Consider the following 22,700-nt stretch of genomic DNA (forward strand, 5'->3'; position numbering starts at 1 on the left):
AGAGTGCGCACAAGGAAAATTTTCACAAGCAGAAACAAAAAACAAAACAACAAAAAAAGTGCTTCTGATGGTAACGAAGTGTCAACAAAGGTTAACTGACACAAAAGGTACAACTGTTCCATATTTTAAGATAGGTGTCTTGAAGGAGGAATCTTTTTCACCTTGTAAGACTGCTAAGTGTTGCTAGCCAAGTTTTCCAAGTGCTTAGCTCACATTGAACAGCTTATGGTGGAATCATGTCAGACAAGGTGTGTAAGGAAGTTAGTATCCCCAAGATGGAGAAAGAGGAAAAAGGTACAAAAATTTAAAGCAACCGTAATCTGTCATCACCTAAGGACGTTTCAGCACTTCACTGCATTTAAGTGTCAAGTCCAACATCCATACGCTACTGTTATCCTTTTCCTATTCCAGCATTCAAAGTCCCACTGACAAAATCCTCTGAACATTCGTGTTCCTCCTAGTTGAGATGCATGTAGACACTTTAGTCCTTAGAGTACCAAATTCTGCAGCGACCTCTAATCCCTGTGTGGGATTCAAAGAGGAGACCTTTTCTAGTTTACTTTGCTTGCAGGCTTGCAAACTTGGATGCAATGTATATTTGGATGATTCTTAAATCCTCCCCTCAGGAGGAAATACTCAGCCAGAAGACAAGGCAGGACAACCATTTATCTCATTCAGTAATCTGACATGTAAAGCAGTCATCCAGTATTTCTATGAGTTTGGACAGGAGGTGTCCTACTGCTTGGCAGAATAACTAGTAACCTGCCCATGTAGCATTCTTTGGCCTTGAAGGAAAACAAGGGCAAGAGAAACAAAGTGCATTAATGAACTTATGTACACTGTGTCACCATGTATCACTGTACAAAACAGCAGATATTAATTACAGTGGGAAAGGAGACAGTGTCTCCCATGAATCAGTAAAGCCATAAAATGCCTTGTTATCACAGCGGCAACTGGTGCTCAGCATTATGAATGCACCGGACCTTCAAACAGAAGGGTTGTATCTGGCATAGAAGAACTTCACACATCATCAGTGATGACATGCTGAATGCTCCCAGAAGACATTGCCCATTAATTCACTAGACTAAAGCAGAACTACTGCTGAACACTCTTTCTGGTGGAAGGCTTCTACTTATGTAGTACAGTTGTGGATGGAAAGAAATTATTTACAGCAATTGCTTAATAGAAATCTAAGAGGTTTTCTTAACGGCTCTGAGAGGGGCTTTTTTTTTATTTAGAATTGTAACATTTAAAGGCAGGGAAGATTTAAAAAAAAAAAAAGAAAAAGAAGGCTGACTAGCACTGCTAGAATGGCATTTCCCATTCATGGGTTACAGCCCATTTAGGTATACTACATTATTTTATGAACTGGAGATATATATCTGAGTAAAACAAAACTGAAAACTGAAAAAGGACAAATACCAAACTGGAAAATACCAACAAAATGCTTAAAGAGTTCTCAAATAAAAATGAGGCTGCATGCATCCACTACTAAAATGATCAGAAAGGATGTCAAAACATGGGTGCTAGTAAATTCAGAGTTGTCAAGGAAGAAAAGAACCAGTTTATCCCCTGGATGGAAAATTCTGACTTTCATTCTTGACAACAAGGGAATTTTTTGGATGGAAGAGAGGGAAGACAGGCCCCTTCCTCTCAGATACCTGCAATTCCACCAAAATTACATCAGGGGAACTTTCCATGTGACAATACACGTTACAACAGCAAATTTGAAACTACTGTTTTGAGTTACTAGATGAATTTGCAAGAAGTTAGCGTGAAGACAACCTAAGAAGTGGTGTTCCACAGGCTGTCTGGCGACCCAGAGGATTTCACCCTATCCCAGACCATCTCCTGACCTACATCCAGGAAAGAGATATTAAAAAGCCAGATAAGCTGGTTTTGTGGTTGCAGCATCAACCACTATGGCCACATGAAGCTTCCACATCTTTTTCCCCTTTCACAAGAGACATATGTGAGCAGTTCTGGGGAAGAAGCTGGCTAGCAGCATCAGAACCACTTACCGGGACACAAGTTCTCTCCTCAGCTGCCCCCAGGGCCAAGTGGTGTTAACACTAAGGTGGCAGCAGCTCTCATCATGGGAAGGTATAAACTGGGAGCATGTCATGTGGGGCACATCTGAAGTATGTGTATAATTGCATGTAAAAGCTATGGCCAATGACCCTTCCATGTCACTATTATGTGGCCAAATTGGCTGGCAGAACTTGGCACTGTCACCTCCAGTATGCAACAATGTCTGGCAGCAGGGAAAAGATTAAATGTCAATGTATGAAAGTTAAAGAGTTTCTGTGATCATACAATGTCTTTCCAATTCATTTTCTTAATGGCTGAGCAACCTCCAGGTTCTTGATCTGGGTCTAAGTCTACAGAAAGTCTGTAAGAACTTGTACTTTCACATTTAAACCACTACAGCAGGTGTTAATTTACACTTCCCATGACAAGGGACTTGAGGCTTTCCACACTGGCACTGGAAAACCTGCAGGTATAACCCAGTGACTCACTGCTTGAGGCGTGACTCACTGCCTGCATATGCTGCACCGTACAGAACAGCTCAGTGATAAAACTCCAACAGTGCCTATGTTTCTTCTTTTTTGCAAATTCTGCACTGTTGCAAAAAAGAATGCCAATCACAAGCACCCCAAAATAGCAAAACACCCCACATAAACAGCAAAATCTGTGCACTATTAAGTCTACCCCAGAGCATGTACACTGTAATACAGTATGTGATCGCAGTTTATCTCAAGTAACTTTTTTTTTCCTCTTCACAGACCAATCATTCATCAGGAAACCTGAAAAACAAGATGCTGCCGAGTTAACTTAGACTAAGGAACCCTTCTGCTATCCACCTGTGATTGCAGGAGAAATGACCACCAGGACAGGATGGAAGACAGAAATCCTGCCCCCCTTACCCTTCCCATTATTGCCTCAGTCCCAGGGCAGAGCATTCTTCTACTTACTGCTTTTTGTGCCTGACCCTAATGGTTTGAACACACCTCACCAAGCAGGACAGTTCAACCACGACAGAACAAGCACGTTCTCTGTCCAAGAACACCTTCATAATCTCAAAGCTGATGGAGCAATGAGAAAGCTAAATGTTTTGCATTAGAATTTCTCCAGGCAAGAAATTAAGCCTACTTTCCTATCCTGCAAATCTCTTGAGAGATGCAACCACACCTCTGCTTACATTTTTAAAACAACACAGCTGCCCAGACCAACAGAGACTGTTGGTCTATGTAGGGCTATGAATTCAAGCACAGAAAGGTACTCAGGAAGAGCCACATATCCTGGAAAGAGGCTGAATTCTTGAGATACTACATTTACTACTGAAAGGTTTAGGCAGCTCCTGTCCAGTATCCATTTGGCCATATTCAGGTCATTACATTCTTATTCTTTTGTACCCATTAAGGAAAAAGCTGAGGTATTTAATTCAAGACTGGTTTCTGCTATAATAGCCAGGCACCTAAGAACCAGGGGAGTTCTTTAATCACAATCTTAATTATGAGTACTAGGCATTTACCATAGCTCTAATTAATTCAGGAAAGGACGACCTTATCTTGAAACACCCAAGGTAGATCACCCAGTCCATTGGAATTAACCTGGTAACTTATAACTAAGAAAACAAATAAAATTACTTTAAAAAGTAACAAAAGACAAAAATTGAAAAAAGAAAAAAGTATACCCTAGAGAGTCTGGATTTGTAGTTGGACTACATTACAGCAATTTAGCTCACAAAAAGTCTAAGTGAAGGAAGCACTCAGAACTCTGGTTAGCACTGCTGGGCAGGAGTGACCTTAGGAAAGAATCATATTTGCATGACATTGTGCAAGTCTTTACAGATTCCCCTTTTTAACACTGCAGACTGCTAACATGTCTGAATTATGGACTGGACAAAAATCAGTTATTGCTTATGGCAGCTCGTATCAGGCACCACTGTTACCATAACTAATGAATACGTCTACATCCATGTACAACTTTCTTCTATAAATTTTCAGAATTTTATTTTTTCCTATTAATATAAATTTTAAACCAGTTCCAGACTAAAGCATGCAAATAAAGCTGAATAATGGTTTTTATTTTTTACTTTATTTGAAAGATAGTCCTTCTCTGCTCAGAAAGAGACTGCACTGCAATTTATATTTTAAGTGATGTTGAAAAATGTTTGCAATAATGCAGTGCATAAAATATACTAAGAATCCCCCCACCTATCTCTTAATCAAAAATTATGCATTAATTAAAATACGCAGATTAACAGCAAGCGTCAGCAACTGGGCTGCTGATTCTCATCCTGATGACATTCTTTCTTGTCCATCTCTATTTACCAGTTGCATTTTTACTGTTGCACCAATGACTTCTTTTTTTTTATGGTTAGTAAAGTCACTATTTTTATTCCTATATAAAACTATCACACATGCCTTGTCTCAAAGAGGCAGCATGAGGAATAACATAGTTTATATACACTTTTAAATCTAAGTTGTTTCAGTCCAGCTTCCTCCTCCATTTCATTTTACAATTCATGACAAAACAGGATGGTTGCAAATTATATTCTATGAAGCATAGCTAAGTTGTATGTGGAAAGATACATTTCATAAACATTAACCTTAAAACAATAAGAAGATATATATATATATATATATATTTCTGAGAGTTTACTACAGTGATCAGTTCATTTACCAGTACTCAAGGAAAAGATGCAGAATACAATCATTCACAGAGGCTGGGATTTTACAGTTGTGTTCCATCAACATTTTGGATCAGACAGTTTAGGACTACTTTTCAAATGTGTTATAACTTGTTCTCTGTCACAGAAGAACAGAGAAGAAAAATAACTGGCCTCCCATCAAATCCTCCACATCTGAGAAAAATTAAAATAAAAAAAAAAGAGATGCTTTCTGTTCAACAGCAACAAAATTTTCACCAAGTTCTCTGAGAAAGTTAACAATAAGTTCTGCTCAGTTGCTCAAACACAAACCAGCTTAATCCAATATTTGCATTAGATCAGGACTAACTCCCTGAACCTGTAACAACATGGTTGTGCAGAACCTAACAAAGGTCAACTGTCATTTAAAAAACTAAGAACAAATTAAAAATTGCCTGCAAACTTTTTACCACACCTTATAGATCTTCAATAGTGACCTTCTCAAATGCCTAATTTGACACAATAACTGTGGCCCTATCAACTAAATCAGTTATTACAGAAAAAAAATAACAGACTGAGAGATGGTTCTCAGCACTCAAAGATTCACTTTGCATCTTTAAAGCATTATAGAAGCAATCTGACCAATTTGGTGGCCTTCTATGATGGGGCTACAGAACTGATGGACAGGGATAGAGCAGCTGACGTCATCTACCTGGACTTGTGCAAAGTGTTCTACACTGTCCCACACGACATCCTTGTCTCTAAATTGGAGACACATCAATTTGATGAATGGACCACTTGGTGGAAAAAGAACTGGCTGGATGCCTGCACACAAAGAGTTGTGGTCAATGGCTCAATGTCCAGCTGGAAACCAGTAATGAGTGGTGTCCCTCAGGGATCAGTGCTGAGACTGGTCTTATTCAACATCTCTGTCAGTGACATGGACAGTGTCACTGACATTGATTAAGAGTGCCCTCAGCAAGTTTGCTGGTGACACCAAGCTGTGCGATTTGGCTGATACACTGGAGGGAAGGAATGCCATCCAGAGGGACCTTGACATGCTTGTGAGGTGGGCTGATGCCAACCTCATGAAGTTTAACCATGCCAAGTGCAAGGTCCTACACCTGGGTCGGAGCAATCCCAGGCACAGCTACAGGTTGGGCAGAGAATAGATTCAGAACAGCCTTGTGGAGAAGGAATTTGGGGTGCTGGTCAATGAGAAAATGAACATGAGCCGGCAGTGTGCACTTGCAGCCCAGAAAGCCAACCGTATCCTGGACTGCATCAAAAGGAGCGTGACCAGTAGGTCGAAGGAGGTGATCCTGCCACTCTATTCTGCTCTCGTGACACCTCACTTGGAATATTGTGTGCAGTTCTGGTGTCCTCAACATAAAAAGGACATGGAACTGTTGGAACAAGTCCAGAGGAGGGCCACGAGAATGATCGGGGGACTGGAGCATCTCCGTATGAAGACAGGCCGAGAAAGTTGGGGCTGTTCAGCCTGGAGAAGAGAAGGCTGTGTGGAGACCTCATAGCAGCCTTCCAGTGTCTGAAGGGGGCCTATAAGGATGATAGGGATGGACCCCTCATTAGGGACTGTAGTGAGAGAACAAGGGGTAATGGGTTAAAACTTAAACAGGGGAAGTTTAGATTGGTTACAAGGAAGATGTTCTTTACTGTTAGGGTGGTGAGGCACTGGAATGGGTTGCCCAAGGAAGTTGTGAATACTCCATCCCTGGCAGTGTTCAAGGCCAGGTTGGACAGAGCCTTGGTTTAGTGTGAAGTGTCCCTGTCCATGGTAGGAGGGCTGGAACTAGACGATCTAAAGGTCCTTTCCAACCCTAACTAATCTATGATTCTAATCTTTGAAAGAACAACTACAAATACCCAACTTAAAGACAGTGTGTTTCAGAGGCAGAGCTATTTTCTCCATTCTGCTTGTAGTTACACAAGCTAAGTTTTACCACAGAACTCTAATGCAGATTTTTTGTTCTGAACATATCCAAAATGAAAACTGAAATCACAAAAAGAACTGTCTAGTATCTGTCAGGTAGTACTATTGGAGAGTTTCCAAATGCTGCATTGATGGAACAGTGAAGAGACAAAGAGAAAAAAATTACCTTCACCCAGCAGATTTAGCAAGGGTTCATTAAACCTCATTTACAGATTAAAAAGTCTTTTGGCTGACTCCTCATTGAAAGCCTACAGAAGGAAACGATGAAAACTTCGCTCATCAGCAAGCAGTACAGCTAATCCACTAACAGACACAAGTTTGAGTCACTGGGAATAAACTAAGGTTTCCTAAATGAAATAGATGCTTACCATGAACAACAGGTAAATAATGAGAATTAGAAACGCTTTCTCTCTCAAGGCACTTCAGAAGAATTTTTTTTTTTTGTTCCAGAAAATCCTCAAGTCTATTTCAAAAAACACCACAAGTTGAGTAGCCACAGATACTGTGTTAAGTCTTCTCAGAGGTAATAAGAAACAAAGCTTGGAAGCTCCACTGACAGAAAAATTATATATCTAATTGTAAAATGTCCAGCATTAATCAGAATAGTGAAATAAAGACCAAGTATTTTAAAAGACGTCAAAACCCCTGAGTTTCCTTCATCAAAGGTAATTATTCTCTTCTTGTTTGAAAATTTCTTGATAACTCTAAATTTCTTTGGAAATGTGGGCACAGACTGCACTGACATGCACTGGATAACATGACACAGCTTTAATCGGTGACTGAAGAAAACAGGATGCAGTAGAAAAGGAAATTTTCAACGATCAATCACACCTTTCTTTCTAAAACCAACTTTGTTACTGTCAGTACCCATTACATTACAGTGTAACATGTTTATCTGGAGAGCTTGTTTCTGGGTGAGGACTCATTACTAATTTGCAGTTATTCATTAAATTGTTACTGGAGAGCAATGTCATCACAGATGGAGAGATATGTACTGCATTATTAAGAAGCTTGTCAACTTATAAATGAAAGTCACCATAACATTAGTGAGAAGAAAATGAGAGGGGGAGTCTTTGCTGTTTTGGCTTCTTTCCACCCTGCCCACTTCCTTCATATTTTGTTTCAGCTGCTCCAATGCCACAGTTAAGTTCAAAGCTGACCTCTAGTTCTTCCAGAAGCCAGTTTCTGGAGGAACTGAATTTTAGGGTCAGGGTAAGAGATGAAAAAAATCGAAGTAAAAATCACAGAACCATTTAGGCTGGAAGGGAATTCAGTTCAGAGGTTCAGTTACAGGTTGTTTGGGTTTTTTTCCCATTGCTGATCTGACCATACCTGACAGTGCTTTTGATGATACTATATATGCTTCTATAAGCAAAGGTCTAATTGCATGAAGCAGAAGTACTTTATCCATTTTAGAAACATCTGCAGCCAGAATTTAAAAGCATCAACCCAGGAAAAAAAAACAACCAACCAACAGACCAGTCAGTCTCACCTCTGTACCTAGCAAAATCTTGGAGCAGATTCTCCTGGAAGGCATGCTAAGGCACATTAAAATCAACAAGGTGCTTGATGACAGCCAGCAAGGCTTCACTAAGGGGAAATCCTGCCTGACCAATTTGGTGGCCTTTTATGATGGGGCTACAGAACTGATGGACAGGGATAGAGCAGTTGATGTCATCTACCTGGACTTGTGCAAAGTGTTCAACGCCATCCCACATGACATTCTTGTCTCTAAATTGGAGAGACATCAATTTGCTGGATGGACCACTCTGTGGATAAAGAACTGGCTGGATGGCCGCACACAAAGAGTTGTGGTCAACGGCTCAGTGTCCAGGTGGAGACCAGTAACGAGTGGTGTCCCTCAGGGATCAGTGTTGGGACCGGCCTTATTTAACATTTTCGTTGCTGACATGGACAGTGGGATTGAGTGCGCCCTCAGCAAGTTTGCCAATGACACCAAGCTGTGTGGTTCGGTTGATACGCTGTAGGGAAGGAATGCCATCCAGAGGGACCTTGACATGCTTGTGAGATGGGCTGATGCCAACCTCATGAAGTTTAACCATGCCAAGTGCAAGGTCCTACACCTGGGTCAGAGCAATCCCAGACACAGCTACAGGTTGGGCAGAGAAGAGATTCAGAGCAGCCCTGCGGAGAAGGACTTGGGGGTGTTGGTCGATGAGAAAATGAACATGAGCCAGCAGTGTGCACTTGCAGCCCAGAAAGCCAACCGTATCCTGGACTGCATCAAAAGGAGCGTGACCAGCAGGTCGAAGGAGGTGATCCTGCCACTCTATTCTGCTCTCATGACACCTCACTTGGAATATTGTGTGCAGTTCTGGTGTCCTCAACATAAAAAGGACATGGAACTGTTGGAACAAGTCCAGAGGAGGGCCATGAGAATGATCAGGGGACTGGAGCACCTCCCATATGAAGACAGGCTGAGGAAGTTGGGGCTGTTCAGCCTGGAGAAGAGAAGGCTGCATGGAGACCTCATAGCAGCCTTCCAGTATCTGAAGGGGGCATATAGGGATGCTGGGGAGGGACTCTTCGTTAGGGACTGCAGTGATAGGACAAGGGGTAATGGGCTAAAAGTTAAACACGAGAAGTTTAGATTTAGGTAAGGAGGAAATTCTTTCCTATTCGGGTGGTGAGGCACTGGCATGGGTTGCCCAGGGAGGTTGTGAATGCTCCATCCCTGGCAGTGTTCAAGGCCAGGTTGAACAAGGTCTTGGGTGATATGGTTTAGAGCAAGGTGTCCATGCCCATGGCAGGGGGTTGGAACTTGATGATCTTTAGGTCCTTTCCAACCCTAACTATTCTATGATTCTAAATAAATCAGGATTCCCCTACTCCACAACCAAACCGAAGCCTGTGGTATTAATGTTCTGTCCAGAATGTATTCCCTTTCAGCTGCAGAATTGTTAGTCTAATGCTTAAGGTCAACAAAATGTCCCTACTGCTCAATATGAGACATACCCATGTCACACAACAAAATTCTTCCTACTTCTGGGCCAGACACATTCTGTGGCCATGTTTATCTAAAGGTAAGTGTTGAACTATTACCTCCACTCCCCCGCATTTTTTCTATACATCTGCAACTGTATAAATAGAGCAGTGAGTCATTTTGGTGCCTAAGTGATAAAACACTGAATTTGATTAGTGACCGATATATCTCTTCCAAACAACACATGCAAGCGATATAGGAGCCTACATGTCAGCAACTTACTGTGAGGTCTGGACTCCTGCACCAATATTTTCACATCTAGTCTGCATAAGTAAAAAATTTTGTCTAATCCTTGATGGTTATATTCTTAATATTTGCAAGACTGGTGCAAATGTGCAGCAAATCCCAAAGAACTAGGCCAGTATCACTGCTGACTCAGCATCATGCAAACCACTCACGCTCAAGAGTGTCTAGTATCTGCACTGGAAAAAGATGTATTTAATCTCCTCTGGATGGAATAACACAGTCTAAATGTACAATCAGATGTTGCCTTGAGGACACATTTTAGCAGATTCAGGGATATAAACACATTGCTGAGACCAGCTGCTTGAAAAACCCCCAAGGCTTTAGCAATTCAAGTGTTGCAATGGCGTCTGTAATCTTCAGGTTACAATGTAAAAAGATCGCTACTTGATCTGACTTTTAGGCAGTGTTCAGATTTAATGCCTCAGAGTTTTAACTGCCCTGATTACAGAATACTTTGACCCTCTGGTCTCTTGGAATATTAAATCAAAACAGAAGTTTTGTTTTGTTCTCAGGATGTGAAGATATAGCCTGATTTTTACCATATATGCATTTCACTGTGCTTTTAGCAAAAAAAGGCTTTCTACATCAAAATTTCACTCAGTAGAATGAAGACAATGTTCCCCTCTCTCTTTAGTGCTTAAACTGGAACTAAATATGATTTTTAAAAAAGTGTACATAAATAATGTCTTAGGTTTTGGCTTGGATTTTATGTGATTTGGTATTTTGGGTTGGTTGGATTTTTTTTCTTCTCGCATATCAAGACAACTACAGAACATATTCACTCACAACTGTGGTAAAATAAGAGTTCTCACATTCTTCTCAGTGTTGGGGGCAATGCGTCACAGATGCATGTCAAGGCTTTCAGGGAAAGAGTGTGCATGCAGATTTCAAATCTGCAATACTCAAGAAGGTAAAAAAACAACTTACAAGAAATTACTGCATATCAAGAGAGACCTGCTGGTTCAGTAGTACTACTTAACTCTTACCTTTTCCCACTGTAGAGACAAAAGAGGAAGGAAAGAGGCATGCTGGGTTAATGCAGGTCTGGGTGTCACCAGTTATACCTGTAAGTGAGCAGAAGCCTGCTCCCATAAACCAGGTAACAGTCTACACAAATTCTTCTTCCTTTTTTCTGCTGCTATGTTCACTCTTCTGTATGGTCTGACACTGAGTGCATATTGCACCCAAGTAGTCATCTTCAGTAGCAAAGAGTATAGCTAGTACAGAGAGGTTTCAGAGTGGATAACATATATTCCTTAGAACAAGGATGTCTCACGTAAGAAAAATAAACTATCTAATCTATGAACTTAGAAGTAAAGGACAGTCAAGCAGTAGATCCAAACATAGCAATCAGTACTAGGTATAGTAAGCACAGAGAAAGGATCACCAGGTTTGTACCAACCACTGATCAGCTATAGCACAACAAGACCTGTAGTACAAAGTTGACACCCAGACGTTTGAGAAGTACACACCACCTTTTTTATGGCAGTCCTGGCAAGTTATACAACCAACACACACAGGAAAATGCTAAAGCATTTCTAGAAATAGAGGCTTTTCCTGAGTATACAAAACATCAATTTCCCATATGCACTAGTACAGAGACACTTCAGTGCCTAAAAGAAATCATGCTCCATCATTAGTATTTTACAAAGAAAACATACAGCTAACAAACTAGAAAGTACCTATGCACACACAATTCAAAACTACAAACCTGCACAGCCCACCTCATGAGCCCTAACACTCAATACCAAACACAAACTTTCAAATCTTGAAGTCATCGATCTGTGAGCTCCCATGGACTAAATTGCCTGCCCTATTTCAGTTTGCTAAAACTGGGACCAACACTGCACTGACTTACTATAAACAATCTCCTGTTTAACCCAGGGAAACCTTTTTAACCCACATGAAGTAGAAATGAAAACAACTGACATCTGCCAGCAGGAAGGAGGGTATCAAATAATGTCCTAAAGTAAATTTCCAAGGTAACAGCTAATTTATTTGCTAACACCAGCATAGAGTCATGGAATCTCTGTTGCAATCACTGACGCGTGTGCAACACTAACCTTCATCACTTCAACCTGCAGGTCTTCATTGAGTGAAGGAGTCACTTTGACGGCATTCAGCATCTGATTAAGCAATTGTTTCTCATCTGAATCGGTTTCCACGGATACAAACCTCTCATCAGACAGCAGCTTCTGCAGAGAGAAATTGGCAGCGTACAGGTTCAGACAAAACTGCTTCTGCTTAATTCTACTGTCAACTACTACACCTAAACCTATTAGTGCTTGGTACTATGATGGCTAGGTTTTCTACGTACATGTTTCAAATTGATCTAACAATACAAAATATGAAAGTACAGCAAAATCTGTGCCACGATGAGGGAACCATTAAAATCTTTCAAATCAGCTGCCATTCCATATCATAAATCCAGATGGAGGACTGTATTGATGCATGGATTATCTTTTCAGGCTTATAGATAGGAGGTAACACTCTTAATTTAAGGTACCATGCTGCAAATCTGCAACTTGGCAATTCCAGTTCATACAGAACAAAAGTGCATGTGCAGCAAGTTAAAAGAGTAAAAAGATAAATTCTGTCTTCACTGAGTGTTTCCAAGGAAGTTATACTACAGTGGAGAGTGGGTCATCCCCAATTCCTCCACTATTTTTGGCTGACAATCACTCTACAATGTTCTAACTGATGTACTTGCACTGATACAACAGCAGACACATGTTCCAGGCCCACTAGCATACTGTTGCTTTTACTTTAAGAGCAACCCCTGCACCCCCCCATATATCTGAAATACAGGGCACAGGATCTCAGGGTGGGACCAGAGTACTATGCCGCAAGAAGGTGATATATGTCTTCTGGCAGATCCAGAAACCCTTCAGGAACCCTTCAGTTCCCTCACAGGAACCCTTCAGAAAGGGCATTTTTTTTCCCTAGCCAGAGCCTCCTACAGCCCTGTTGTGTCACAATATGGGGCACTCTCTAACCAAATGCCTGACATCTCATATGCTGAATTAAATGAGATTTGAACTTACATGCTTATACTCTCAAAAAAACTTCATGCTTGCCTTTTGAAGGAGAAATTTCTTTTCGGAAAATGGTGGCATGCATTTCATGCCCCAGCAGTGCAGCAGCCTTTTCCACAACTAGTATCTCCCTAGTGATAAGTATTTACTGATACATACTCATTTGTTCAATTAAAAGAAAGGTAAACTGCTTTAGTTTTTATACTGTCAAACCCAAGAGAGTCTTTCTGTTATTTGTGCTGCAGTGCTGTTTCATTTTGCAATTTCATAAACTTCCAAATCAGATGCTACTCCTACTGTTTTCAGTGTACAAAAACCTCTGAGAAGTGCCCACACAGAGAATGCAGCTCCCAGATATTTTATTCACCTCTTCATCTTTCAAGCACTGCTGTCCTCTCTTCTAATCAAAGAAAACAGCAAGACTTGACTCAGTTTAGTTTCTAAGACATTTAGCAGTGGCAAGGCTTACTGAGGCTAGCACACAGCCACACAAGGAACAGTACATCTACATTTCAACATTGAAAGCCAGGAACCCCAACCTATCTGCATCACATTCTTAGCTCCTACAGAAACACCAGCCTTTACTTGCATCCTAACTTCTAAACACTCTTACAGAAAGATGAACATTATTGTTGTTAGGTCCACACAAGGACAGACACTTTTTCTGTAGTACTTTTCTAAAGAAAAGCCTAGATTTCCTTAACAGTCACTGCCCACTAACACACCCCCACTCTAAAACCATACCTGCATCCCTGCTAGAGCCTGCTGGGCCAGCTTCATGCTCTTCGATTCCAGAGCTAGTTGGAGAGGAAGGAGACACTTCTCCCTGATGAAAATAAAAAAAATAAAAAATATATATAAGTGAGAAGGAACAATGGAACTACAATTGGTATACAAAGGAGTAACACTCCAGAAGAGCTGTATCACTTTAAGTAAGATGAGACTTGTGTACAGTAATCAAGGAGAATTTCACAGCTCTGTGAAGCACTTTTACCATCTCGAGAAAGCCGGTATATTTCTTCACATACTGTTAAGAATGGCCTTTTAATTGAAATTTCACAAAATACTTCCAAACTGTTAGCCCTCTGTGTACATACATGAATGTGCTAAGCATAAAGAAGGGATCTGCAGCTCACTAGTGGTCCTTCAACTCGGCGTGTTAAGCATTACACTTCAGTCACCTACCTTCTGTTTCATATTCCAATTGCCAGAAAACTGTTTTTATAATCCACTTTCAATTAGTCAAGTTTTGTTCTCTACCCTCCTCTACAGTAGTGTGCAGCTACTTCCTGTCACGTTAGCTCCCTCCAACTATAAATGATATTGACAAAAGCAAATGTACACGAATGAGTTTAGTTTACAACTGAATTAGCACATGCTGTGACTAAGCTGTACTTTGATTACAGAATAGGTAATATTCTTTTTTTAATATTAAAATAAGCCACTGTTTAGGATAATATTTTAGATGCAGTGCTCAGATACTGATTTCTCTGTTTTTTGTGGGGAGGGTTTGTTTGTTTGTGGGTTTTGTTTTGGGGTTTTTTTGGTTTGTTTTTTTCTTTTAAATTTGGTGACTAAACCAAACAGTGCCTGGGTCTGTGACTTCTCTCCTTGCTCCTTGTCAGAGAAGGGCTGCACTGTCTGATGGACACCTAGCAACCACAAGCCTTTGAACCAAATCCTGCTAGTTGGCAGGAAACTCATTCCTCATCAGAAATGCTCAGCCCATGTCCAACTGCAGCCTCCCTGAAGGGTTGCAACACTTCATTAGGTCACATAACATAAGAGGCACTTATCCGTAAATACAGCATCTATTTTGGCATATGTATAGACCTACTTGCTTTTGGCAAACAATTTTGTGCCAGCCCATAAGAGTCCTAATTCTCCAACTCTCTGCACTGCACCCCAAGAAGCCCTTTTGGAATCACATTATCAAAAATGTTCAATTTTTTTAAAATCTCAAAATGAAGTTTTCCCTCTTTTGCTCTTGTGAGCTGCCTTTGTCCTGAATTCACTTAGTTTCAGGACCCAAAAATAAACATTAAACTGCTGCTCTTGCAATTTCTCCCTTCCTGAGTAAGAAGCCCTAGGTTAGAGCAATAGTGATTACCAGAGTTTCACACATATTGTCAAAGCTACCTAAAGCCATTCTTTGTCACAATCTGCCCATAATCTACTTATCTCCCTCCAAAACTGGCAGTCTACAACCTGAACTTGGTTTTTAAAAAGCTTAAATCAAGATTACCAAACACTGGCCGTCACAGCTTTACATAACTTGAAACTCCTTCAGCAGAGCCTGCTTGCAGAAGGGACTAAAAAGTCCCCTGTTTTGCATGTGTTCAATTGGTATTCCTTTCTCTCCACCTTTCCCCAAAGAGCACAGACCACAAGCTACCTCATGGAGCACTGATATGCTATTTGCTCATTGAAATACAACCCCTTCCTTTAATGATAAAGACTTGAGAATCACAAGCATGGCTCAGTTAAGACATCTAGCAAGATTCTGTACTTGGCAAAGACCTCTTGAGAATCTGCAGGTCTCTTAATATTTGTACCTTCTTCCCAGGTTATTGGAGTTTGTTAAAGGCTATTTGGCATAAAATCACAAGAAGCTTTTTAAAAAGAAACATGAATTACAGAGATTTCTAAAGAACTAAGAAGACTACACATGTATCTTATAACAGGTTTCTAACTGAAAGCTGGCCATTTGCTTAATTTAGGGTATTCTGAATAACAGGCTGGTACAAATCCCAGTTTTCTCAGAAGCTCCTTTCATGAACATTTCTGGGATCAGCTGAACTAGAAGGACTTTTACAACCTGCGAGTTTAACATCCTAAACAGCTTGAACTACAGAACATCTAGGAAATACTTCTTCATGGAGCATTGTATCATACAGATCTACAGAAACTGCCAGAACATCTACCCCAGGGTTCAGACAGTAATTTTCTAACAACACAGAGCTGGCTGCTACTGCCTGTGTATCTACTGCCAGGTTTGCCTAAACCTGTGAACACGTGTAGCACGCAGGTCAATTGTGATAAGACTTTCTAGTTTCAAGAGGTGCCACAGCAATACACCTCTGACCCACAAACCACCTTTAAGTGCTATTTTTTACATTGTGGCTTTGACATACTCTCGCTTTTGAAAGTTGTCACTATCACCCTCTGGGGGAGAATTCACATTTGAAATTAGTAGATCAACAGGTGTCAAAACAAAGTACCTGTTCATTAACTGGTACTCCATCAGCCAGAAACACACAGAGAAAAAAAGAAGGGAAAAAAGAATCACAACAGTGTATAGTACTAACTGTGGGTATTCTAAAAACTGATTATTATTTAGACCTGCACCTATTCAGGACAGACCACCACATTTCTTTTAGACTTCTCTACAATTCCCTGCAACAGTGTATAAATATTTGGGGAATCATTAATACACAACAAACTTATTCTCATGTTAAAGTGGACGGAGATTGGGATGAAAGGAAACAGGGAACCCTGGAGTGGATCCAGTCCAGTTTCATTCTAATGAAGACAGGTGGGAGCTCCTATGGCTTATGTGTAGCTACCCTGCACATCAGCATGTTGCCTACCATCTGTCATTAGATACTGCAATGAGCAGAGAACAATGAGAGTAGTTTCTTGAGATATCTCCCAAAATGAAGAGCCAAAAATGACAATAAGGAGAATGGAAATTAGAACAGATTCCATTAGCTGAACTTCCCATCCTTGCTAAAAATGTTTAACTGAAAATCTAATTAAGGTTGTTGCAGCCTGTGTTCCACTGTATTCTCAGAGAAAATTAATTGCCATTGTGTCATTTCCTGCTCTTGTTACACACTCAGTCAATTAAATCCTTAGTATTTCCATGCTACAGCTATGAAACACCTGCAGAGGTACCTCACAATGTCTGATTAGCTTAAGCAACTTCCACAGTTCAGTTCAACCTGACATTTAAATGCATTATCTGTTTGCATGAGAACACAGAAGGACATGGCAGATAACCCTCAGGCAGCATGGGAGAGAATAATGTAAATTAACACAATCAATCCATACTAAGGTCTACCACTTAAAAAAACAGGTTCAATAAGGTTGCAAAAAAGAATGCAGACCAGGATTTGGTCTCAGTTTACAACAAGAAAGGGATTGAGGTTTCCTCTTACAACTTACAGCCCTTTTATAATTCCACCCTGTTTTGGGTGGTCCCATGCCATGGGATCTCATTGCTCCACTGCTTATGTCAAGTGACAATTCATTCATGTTTTGCAGTGCTACGTATGTAAGGCACTTCATACATACATAAAGTTCTCAGAATAAGCTAGTGCACATCAATATATTTCAAACCATGTTTAAGAACATGTTCCATTTATGTTACTGTACAGAAACTAGTTCCACACTGGAACTCCTAAGTAATGCATGAAGGTGTGGACAACTATACCAACATAATCCTATACCAACATAATGAGACGAGTCAAGTACAGCCCAGAGCATGAAAGGAAGGGAGCACCTTTGACTTGGAGGAGGGGAGGCTACCAAAAGCTTCAGGGTAAGGTATCCTGGGCATTGATAGATGAAACAAAGAAATGAAAACAGAAGCTAGAGGGAAGAAGGAAGTTGAGATGGTGTGAAGAAAGTACAATAATAAATAAAAAGGATGTGGTCAGATATCAGTGTTGTATTATGCCAAAATTCACATTAATTGCATAGTTTGCACATATCTATACTGTAGTGCTCTGGAAAGACAGTTTAAAAAAACAAATCAAAACACACACAAAAGGGGGGAGGGGGGAACAAAACAAACCAAAACTCAACCCGGACTGCAATAACAGACTCTGGCTGTAAAAAAGGGTCTGGGAGAATGATTTTTCAGCAAAAAAAGTAACTGCAGAGACAGGAAACAGCTTTCCTAATCATGTTGTTTCTACTCAAATCTGGTTTAACACATAAATACTCTGCAAATTAATATAACATGGCAGCACCCTCCATTCAAAGCAAAGAATGACAAGCCACCCCTGTCCTGACCCAAAAGGCCAATTAATACACACACACACACACACACACACACACACACACACACACAACACACACACACACACACACACACATAAAGGTCACTAAAAATCAGTAGCCATCTGCACTAATAGGAACTCCATTACAGAAAGCAGCATTTGGTAAACTTGAACCTTGTTACATGCAAAACTAAGTAATCTGAGAGCACCAAGGACAAAGACTCAGACCTGTTCCTACTGAGGCTATCTGGAGTTCTGTCACTAGACCTCCATGGTACCCCAAGTGATCTGCCTGGGCTCAAGCAGAAAGATCAGAGACAGAACCATGTGTGTAATCCATGACCAGTATCTCCAGGAGGACAGGTTGTCCTTCCTAAGCTACCCTATTCCATGGCTGTTGGCTTTGTAAACTGCAGAATGCGTCATGAGACTATAAACAGCCTTTATATTAAGCACATTGGGTTACAATGACCCTTCTAGTTGCCTGAGTTTGCCATGGCTCAACAACTGACCTCTTTCCCTGAAGGGCTATCACAAAAGATGCTATGACAAGCCAGTCAAAATAGACTGCCAAAAAGGTTGGAGCGAGACAGATTGCTATTGCAAGTAGAGAGATCACAAAAATCTTTCTATCCTCACTGTAGTGGAAAAAGCCTTTACTGAGAAAAGAATAATGGTTCATTAATTCATTCCCATGATGAAAATTGTAATGAAGATAGGAAATAGCCTAATCTTAACTCCTTATTAGTGTCTGGAACACACTCTCATGGCCCACATTCACCTTCCACTTAGGGAAGGGGGCACTATAAATGAAATATTTGTCACCACCATAAGAGTTATTTCTCTTTATGCAAATGGTGATAACCACATTAATTTTCAGAAACAGAATTAAAAATAAAGATTAAAAATAAGACATCTCTCTGCATTATTATCCCTTTGAAAATTATATAGGGGACACAAAATCCAGAATCTCAGGACCTTATCAGCATGTACTTTGCATTTCAAAGCATAATTCACAGCCCAAAGAACAGATAAGGATTCAGTTCATAGCTGCTGTCATTTTCTGATATGCTGTTTGTTAGGCAGGATAACAGTCACAGCCAGAGTCTCATATTTTTCAGTCAAAGGAACACCGACAGCTGAGAAGAGCTTCTCAGTTTTGGCTGCTTAAAATGAACAAAGTATCCCAGCATGCAATTCCATTAGCCTCACTTACTCCTGCAGAAAAGCTGTCCCACCATGAGAAAATAAATGGCAAAGATGAATTATCAGAATTCTGGAGGTAGTCCCAGCTGTTACCCTCAAATAAACCAAACAGAAGCAAGTACTGTCCCTACACAAAAGGGGATGATTTATTTAGTGTAAAACAAATTCCAGTGGTGTGCATATGAACACGTGTATGTATACAAGTAGAAATATCCGTAACTCTTTTCCTGTGCTAGCTTAGAGAATGTTGCTAAAAGGCTCCACCAACTTCACGGTTCATAAAGAAAGCACTTAAAACCTGGAAGAGGAACAGGAAATAAATACATCATTTTTCAAGAAACAGCTCTTCAAGAAGAAAGCAGATTTTAAGTCCTTGCTCACATCCTAAAGGAATTATTAATTTTATCTACAGCAGAAATGTGACTGTCCCACTTACAAAGAATATTACAGTTGAGCTCAGACAGAAGTTTCGAATTTACAGTGTATAAATACAGAGCAAGTTCTCATGCCTCCACAATGTGGAAGTCAGACCAGATTACTACAACAACCCTTCCAGCACTAAAATTTGTATCTCTATGGAAATATAAGTTTGTTGATAGCACTTACAGACCTCTTATGAGCAATCAGATAAAAGACAAAATCTGAAGCCTTCCAGTTAGAATCCTCCTTTTGAAGAAAAAAATCCCAACAATAAATTATCTTTACGATGTTATACCTCTGTAAGACGATCGTGCACTGTTTAGACAACTTTGGGGTTAAAGTGCTACAAAAGAACAAATAAGCAAAGTTGCAGTTTGCAGGTCCTGAAAAAAACCAAACCTGTTGAGAGACTGCTGTCAGACTGTGTTGATATAAATTCTGATTTGCTTCAGCAGGATTAGGATTTTACTCCAGTTACTCACAAGCGTAGAGAAGGTTGTGTGCATGTTTCCCATGTCAAGAGATTTGCCACTCACACAACCAGATGAAATTCCACCTTTACTAATGACTTTGTAATTTCTTGATGAAAGGATTTTCATCTTCTTCACCACTTGCAGTTTAAAAAAAAAAACAAAAACACACACAAAAAAAAAAAATCCCACTTATTCTTCTCCACACAGTACAAAATTCTTCATTTCTATCTGGTTAAAATGGAATGGCTTTTTTTAATTTCACCTGACTTGAGGTTTAACTCTTCTTTCCACATCAGATTCTCTCTCACCTCAGCTGCTGACATCAGCTCTCTCTTGGAGTTCCCTCTGGGTATCTCTTCCAGCTCAGTATTTAAGTTTTCCTTCCTCTCTGCTTCATGTATTCCCTCTTCCCTTCAATCTTTTTCCTTTTCAAACCAAGATAAGCTAATCACTTCACCCAACATTTAAATGAACCTGCCTCTGCAAGGAGGCATATGAACTGGTTATCAAACGACCCTTAATGACACAGGGAAGTGAGCAATAATGTAACTTCGTACAGTTTGTTAGCTAGAACTTTAACAATTTTTCAACCTAGAATGTCAAATGAGTCTGTAATTTAATACTAGTTGGTATTAAACCAGTGAGACAGTGGCATTTCTTATCTTTGTTATTTACATATTTTCCAAAAGAGATGGATTTGCCATAACAGCAGAAGTTTAGATCTACTCATGGGAAAGGCAAATGTGAACAGTTTAGTCTTCCATCCAGCCTAATGCAGCCGAGAGCAGAGAATTCATACAATCCTAATTAAATAGCTCAGCTGGAGAGCACTTCTTAGGTCATTTGCTTCCTTGCTATACTCACTAATAACATCTTGATTTCAACACAAACACAAAGTTCCTAGATAGGAGCCTGACACCATTGTCAAGATGAAACAGAACAACCCCAAAAACATATACACATGATGTACCTTTTTTTAAGAGGAGAGGAAAAGACACAACAAAAGATTATACACAGTATTAAAGTGGACAAGACCAAAATAATAATCAGAATTATTCCAATCCCTAAAGCTGTAGCATAACCTCTCCATGATACATTATCGTCACTCTCTCTAGAACATCCACCCCAGTAGGTTTTCACCCTTTGTACAAAAGGTATAACAGTTGTTTACTAACTCTGCTCTTAAGTAATTTGATGACTCACAGAAACCTCAAAGGTCTTTCATTACAAAGCTATCTGTATCCTCTAGTATTGATTATCATTTGAAGTACAGCATGAAGATGAGGTGAGAAGCAGTGTATCCACCCTTAGTGTACACCTCCTTGTCCAGCATGTATTGCATACACTGGATTTGCTAAGGCAACAATTTTCAAAGCTTATCAAGCTATTCCATGAAACCTCTCTTCCCTGTATTTGATAAGCCTGGAGGGGATGCTTTCCAGTGAAAACATTTTTGCTTCAAAATTTCAGTACACTGAAAACAACAAATAAAACATAAGAATTACACACTTCCACCAGAAGTTTTACAGGGCTGGGTCTGGGTTGACTGAAGGGACATAGAAGAGATGCAGAGGTACTATAGGGCAGGTATCCTGCAGATGACCTTATTTCCTCCATTACAGCTGAATGACCTAGAGTTAGTCACAGAAGTTTGATAGGGAAATGGGAGGATAATATTTACACCTGGTCATTAGTAGTTACACTTTGAAGGTTAATTTTGCAATCTGCAATTCCACTTGCACAGCAGTGCAATGCTAGATCTTAACAGACCTAAGGGATGATTGTTAAAAATATCCTCAGGTTTGCAATGCATTACGTAATTTTATACTTACTGCACTAGCATATTCAATTTCTTAAGCAAACAAACATTCAAGGAAACCAAAGGTTTCCTGCATTTCCTGCAGCTTTGTTACTTTTCATGGAATGTAATTAAAAGAACTGTAAGAAAAGACTTTTATTATTTCAAATCACCCCTCCATTTTCAAAACAAAGTCATGACTTGCACATCACACAAAGACCACAGCAGAGTCAAGCCTTAGTACAAAACCAGTCCTCTAGGTTTCAGTGTCACTTCTCAGTGCTTCCCACCCCATTTCATTCCTTAAGGCAATTATCAACAGCCTCTCGAAGTTCTCACTTTCTTCTTCCCTGCAAGCACTACAAGTGATCAGATGTTTAAAACAAACACAGACACTGCTATCCCATTATCATCCTTAGACCCTCAGGGCAAATTTCAGTTACATTTTTAACAGAAGTTAGATAAACGTTCAAAACTACAACTGGTTTCATCTTTTGTTCCTGTACTGAATGAATTATGTACACCACACAGTAACTGAATGTTGAGGGTTAACCCCAATAGGCAATTCAGCAGACGCTCCACACTCCCACCCTACTGGCTTCTGTGAAGAGAATCAACCCAGTACACTATGGGTTTTTGTCACAAATCTAGAATGAAGTTTCAGAAGAATCCATAAAGGAACAAAGACCTAAAGAAGTAGTGAGTATTAAGGTTCACTACTACAAAGAATGTGAAGAAAGGCAGAAAGTTAGTTTCAGAAAAGAGCAAGCACTGCCGGTTTTTTTTTTTTCCCTTTTTTTTTTTCCCCCAATCAACCAAACCACAAAACACATGCATGATGGAAACTGACCTATACACCCTCTTCCTCTCCAACATTGTCTTTTGGGGTCTCAGAACACATTCA

At 40.0% G+C, this 22,700-nt stretch overlaps 2 protein-coding genes across 9 annotated transcripts in view; one reads left to right on the top strand and one right to left on the bottom strand.

Annotated features, from left to right (window-relative positions):
- The window catches only part of REPS1 (RALBP1 associated Eps domain containing 1), a 499,053-nt gene that overhangs the window by 370,327 nt on the left and 106,026 nt on the right, over positions 1-22,700 (top strand). The gene's annotated exons all lie outside the window — the stretch shown is intronic.
- ARFGEF3 (ARFGEF family member 3) overlaps positions 1-22,700 on the bottom strand; it is a 92,720-nt gene that overhangs the window by 62,220 nt on the left and 7,800 nt on the right. For all 8 annotated transcript variants that reach the window (XM_061378335.1, XM_061378334.1, XM_061378332.1 and 5 more), the window contains exons 3-4: positions 13,638-13,719; positions 11,922-12,053 (exon numbers count right to left, since the gene is read on the bottom strand). In XM_061378335.1, coding sequence (XP_061234319.1) covers positions 11,922-12,053; positions 13,638-13,719 — 214 coding nt within the window. The remainder of the gene's footprint in view (positions 1-11,921; positions 12,054-13,637; positions 13,720-22,700) is intronic.

Source organism: Neopsephotus bourkii, unplaced genomic scaffold, assembly GCF_033783945.1.
Source record: "Neopsephotus bourkii isolate Nb327-2 ecotype Australia unplaced genomic scaffold, CSIRO-AGI_Nbou_v1 NB_1765, whole genome shotgun sequence".
In the NCBI taxonomy this organism is placed as follows: Eukaryota; Metazoa; Chordata; class Aves; order Psittaciformes; family Psittacidae; genus Neopsephotus; species Neopsephotus bourkii.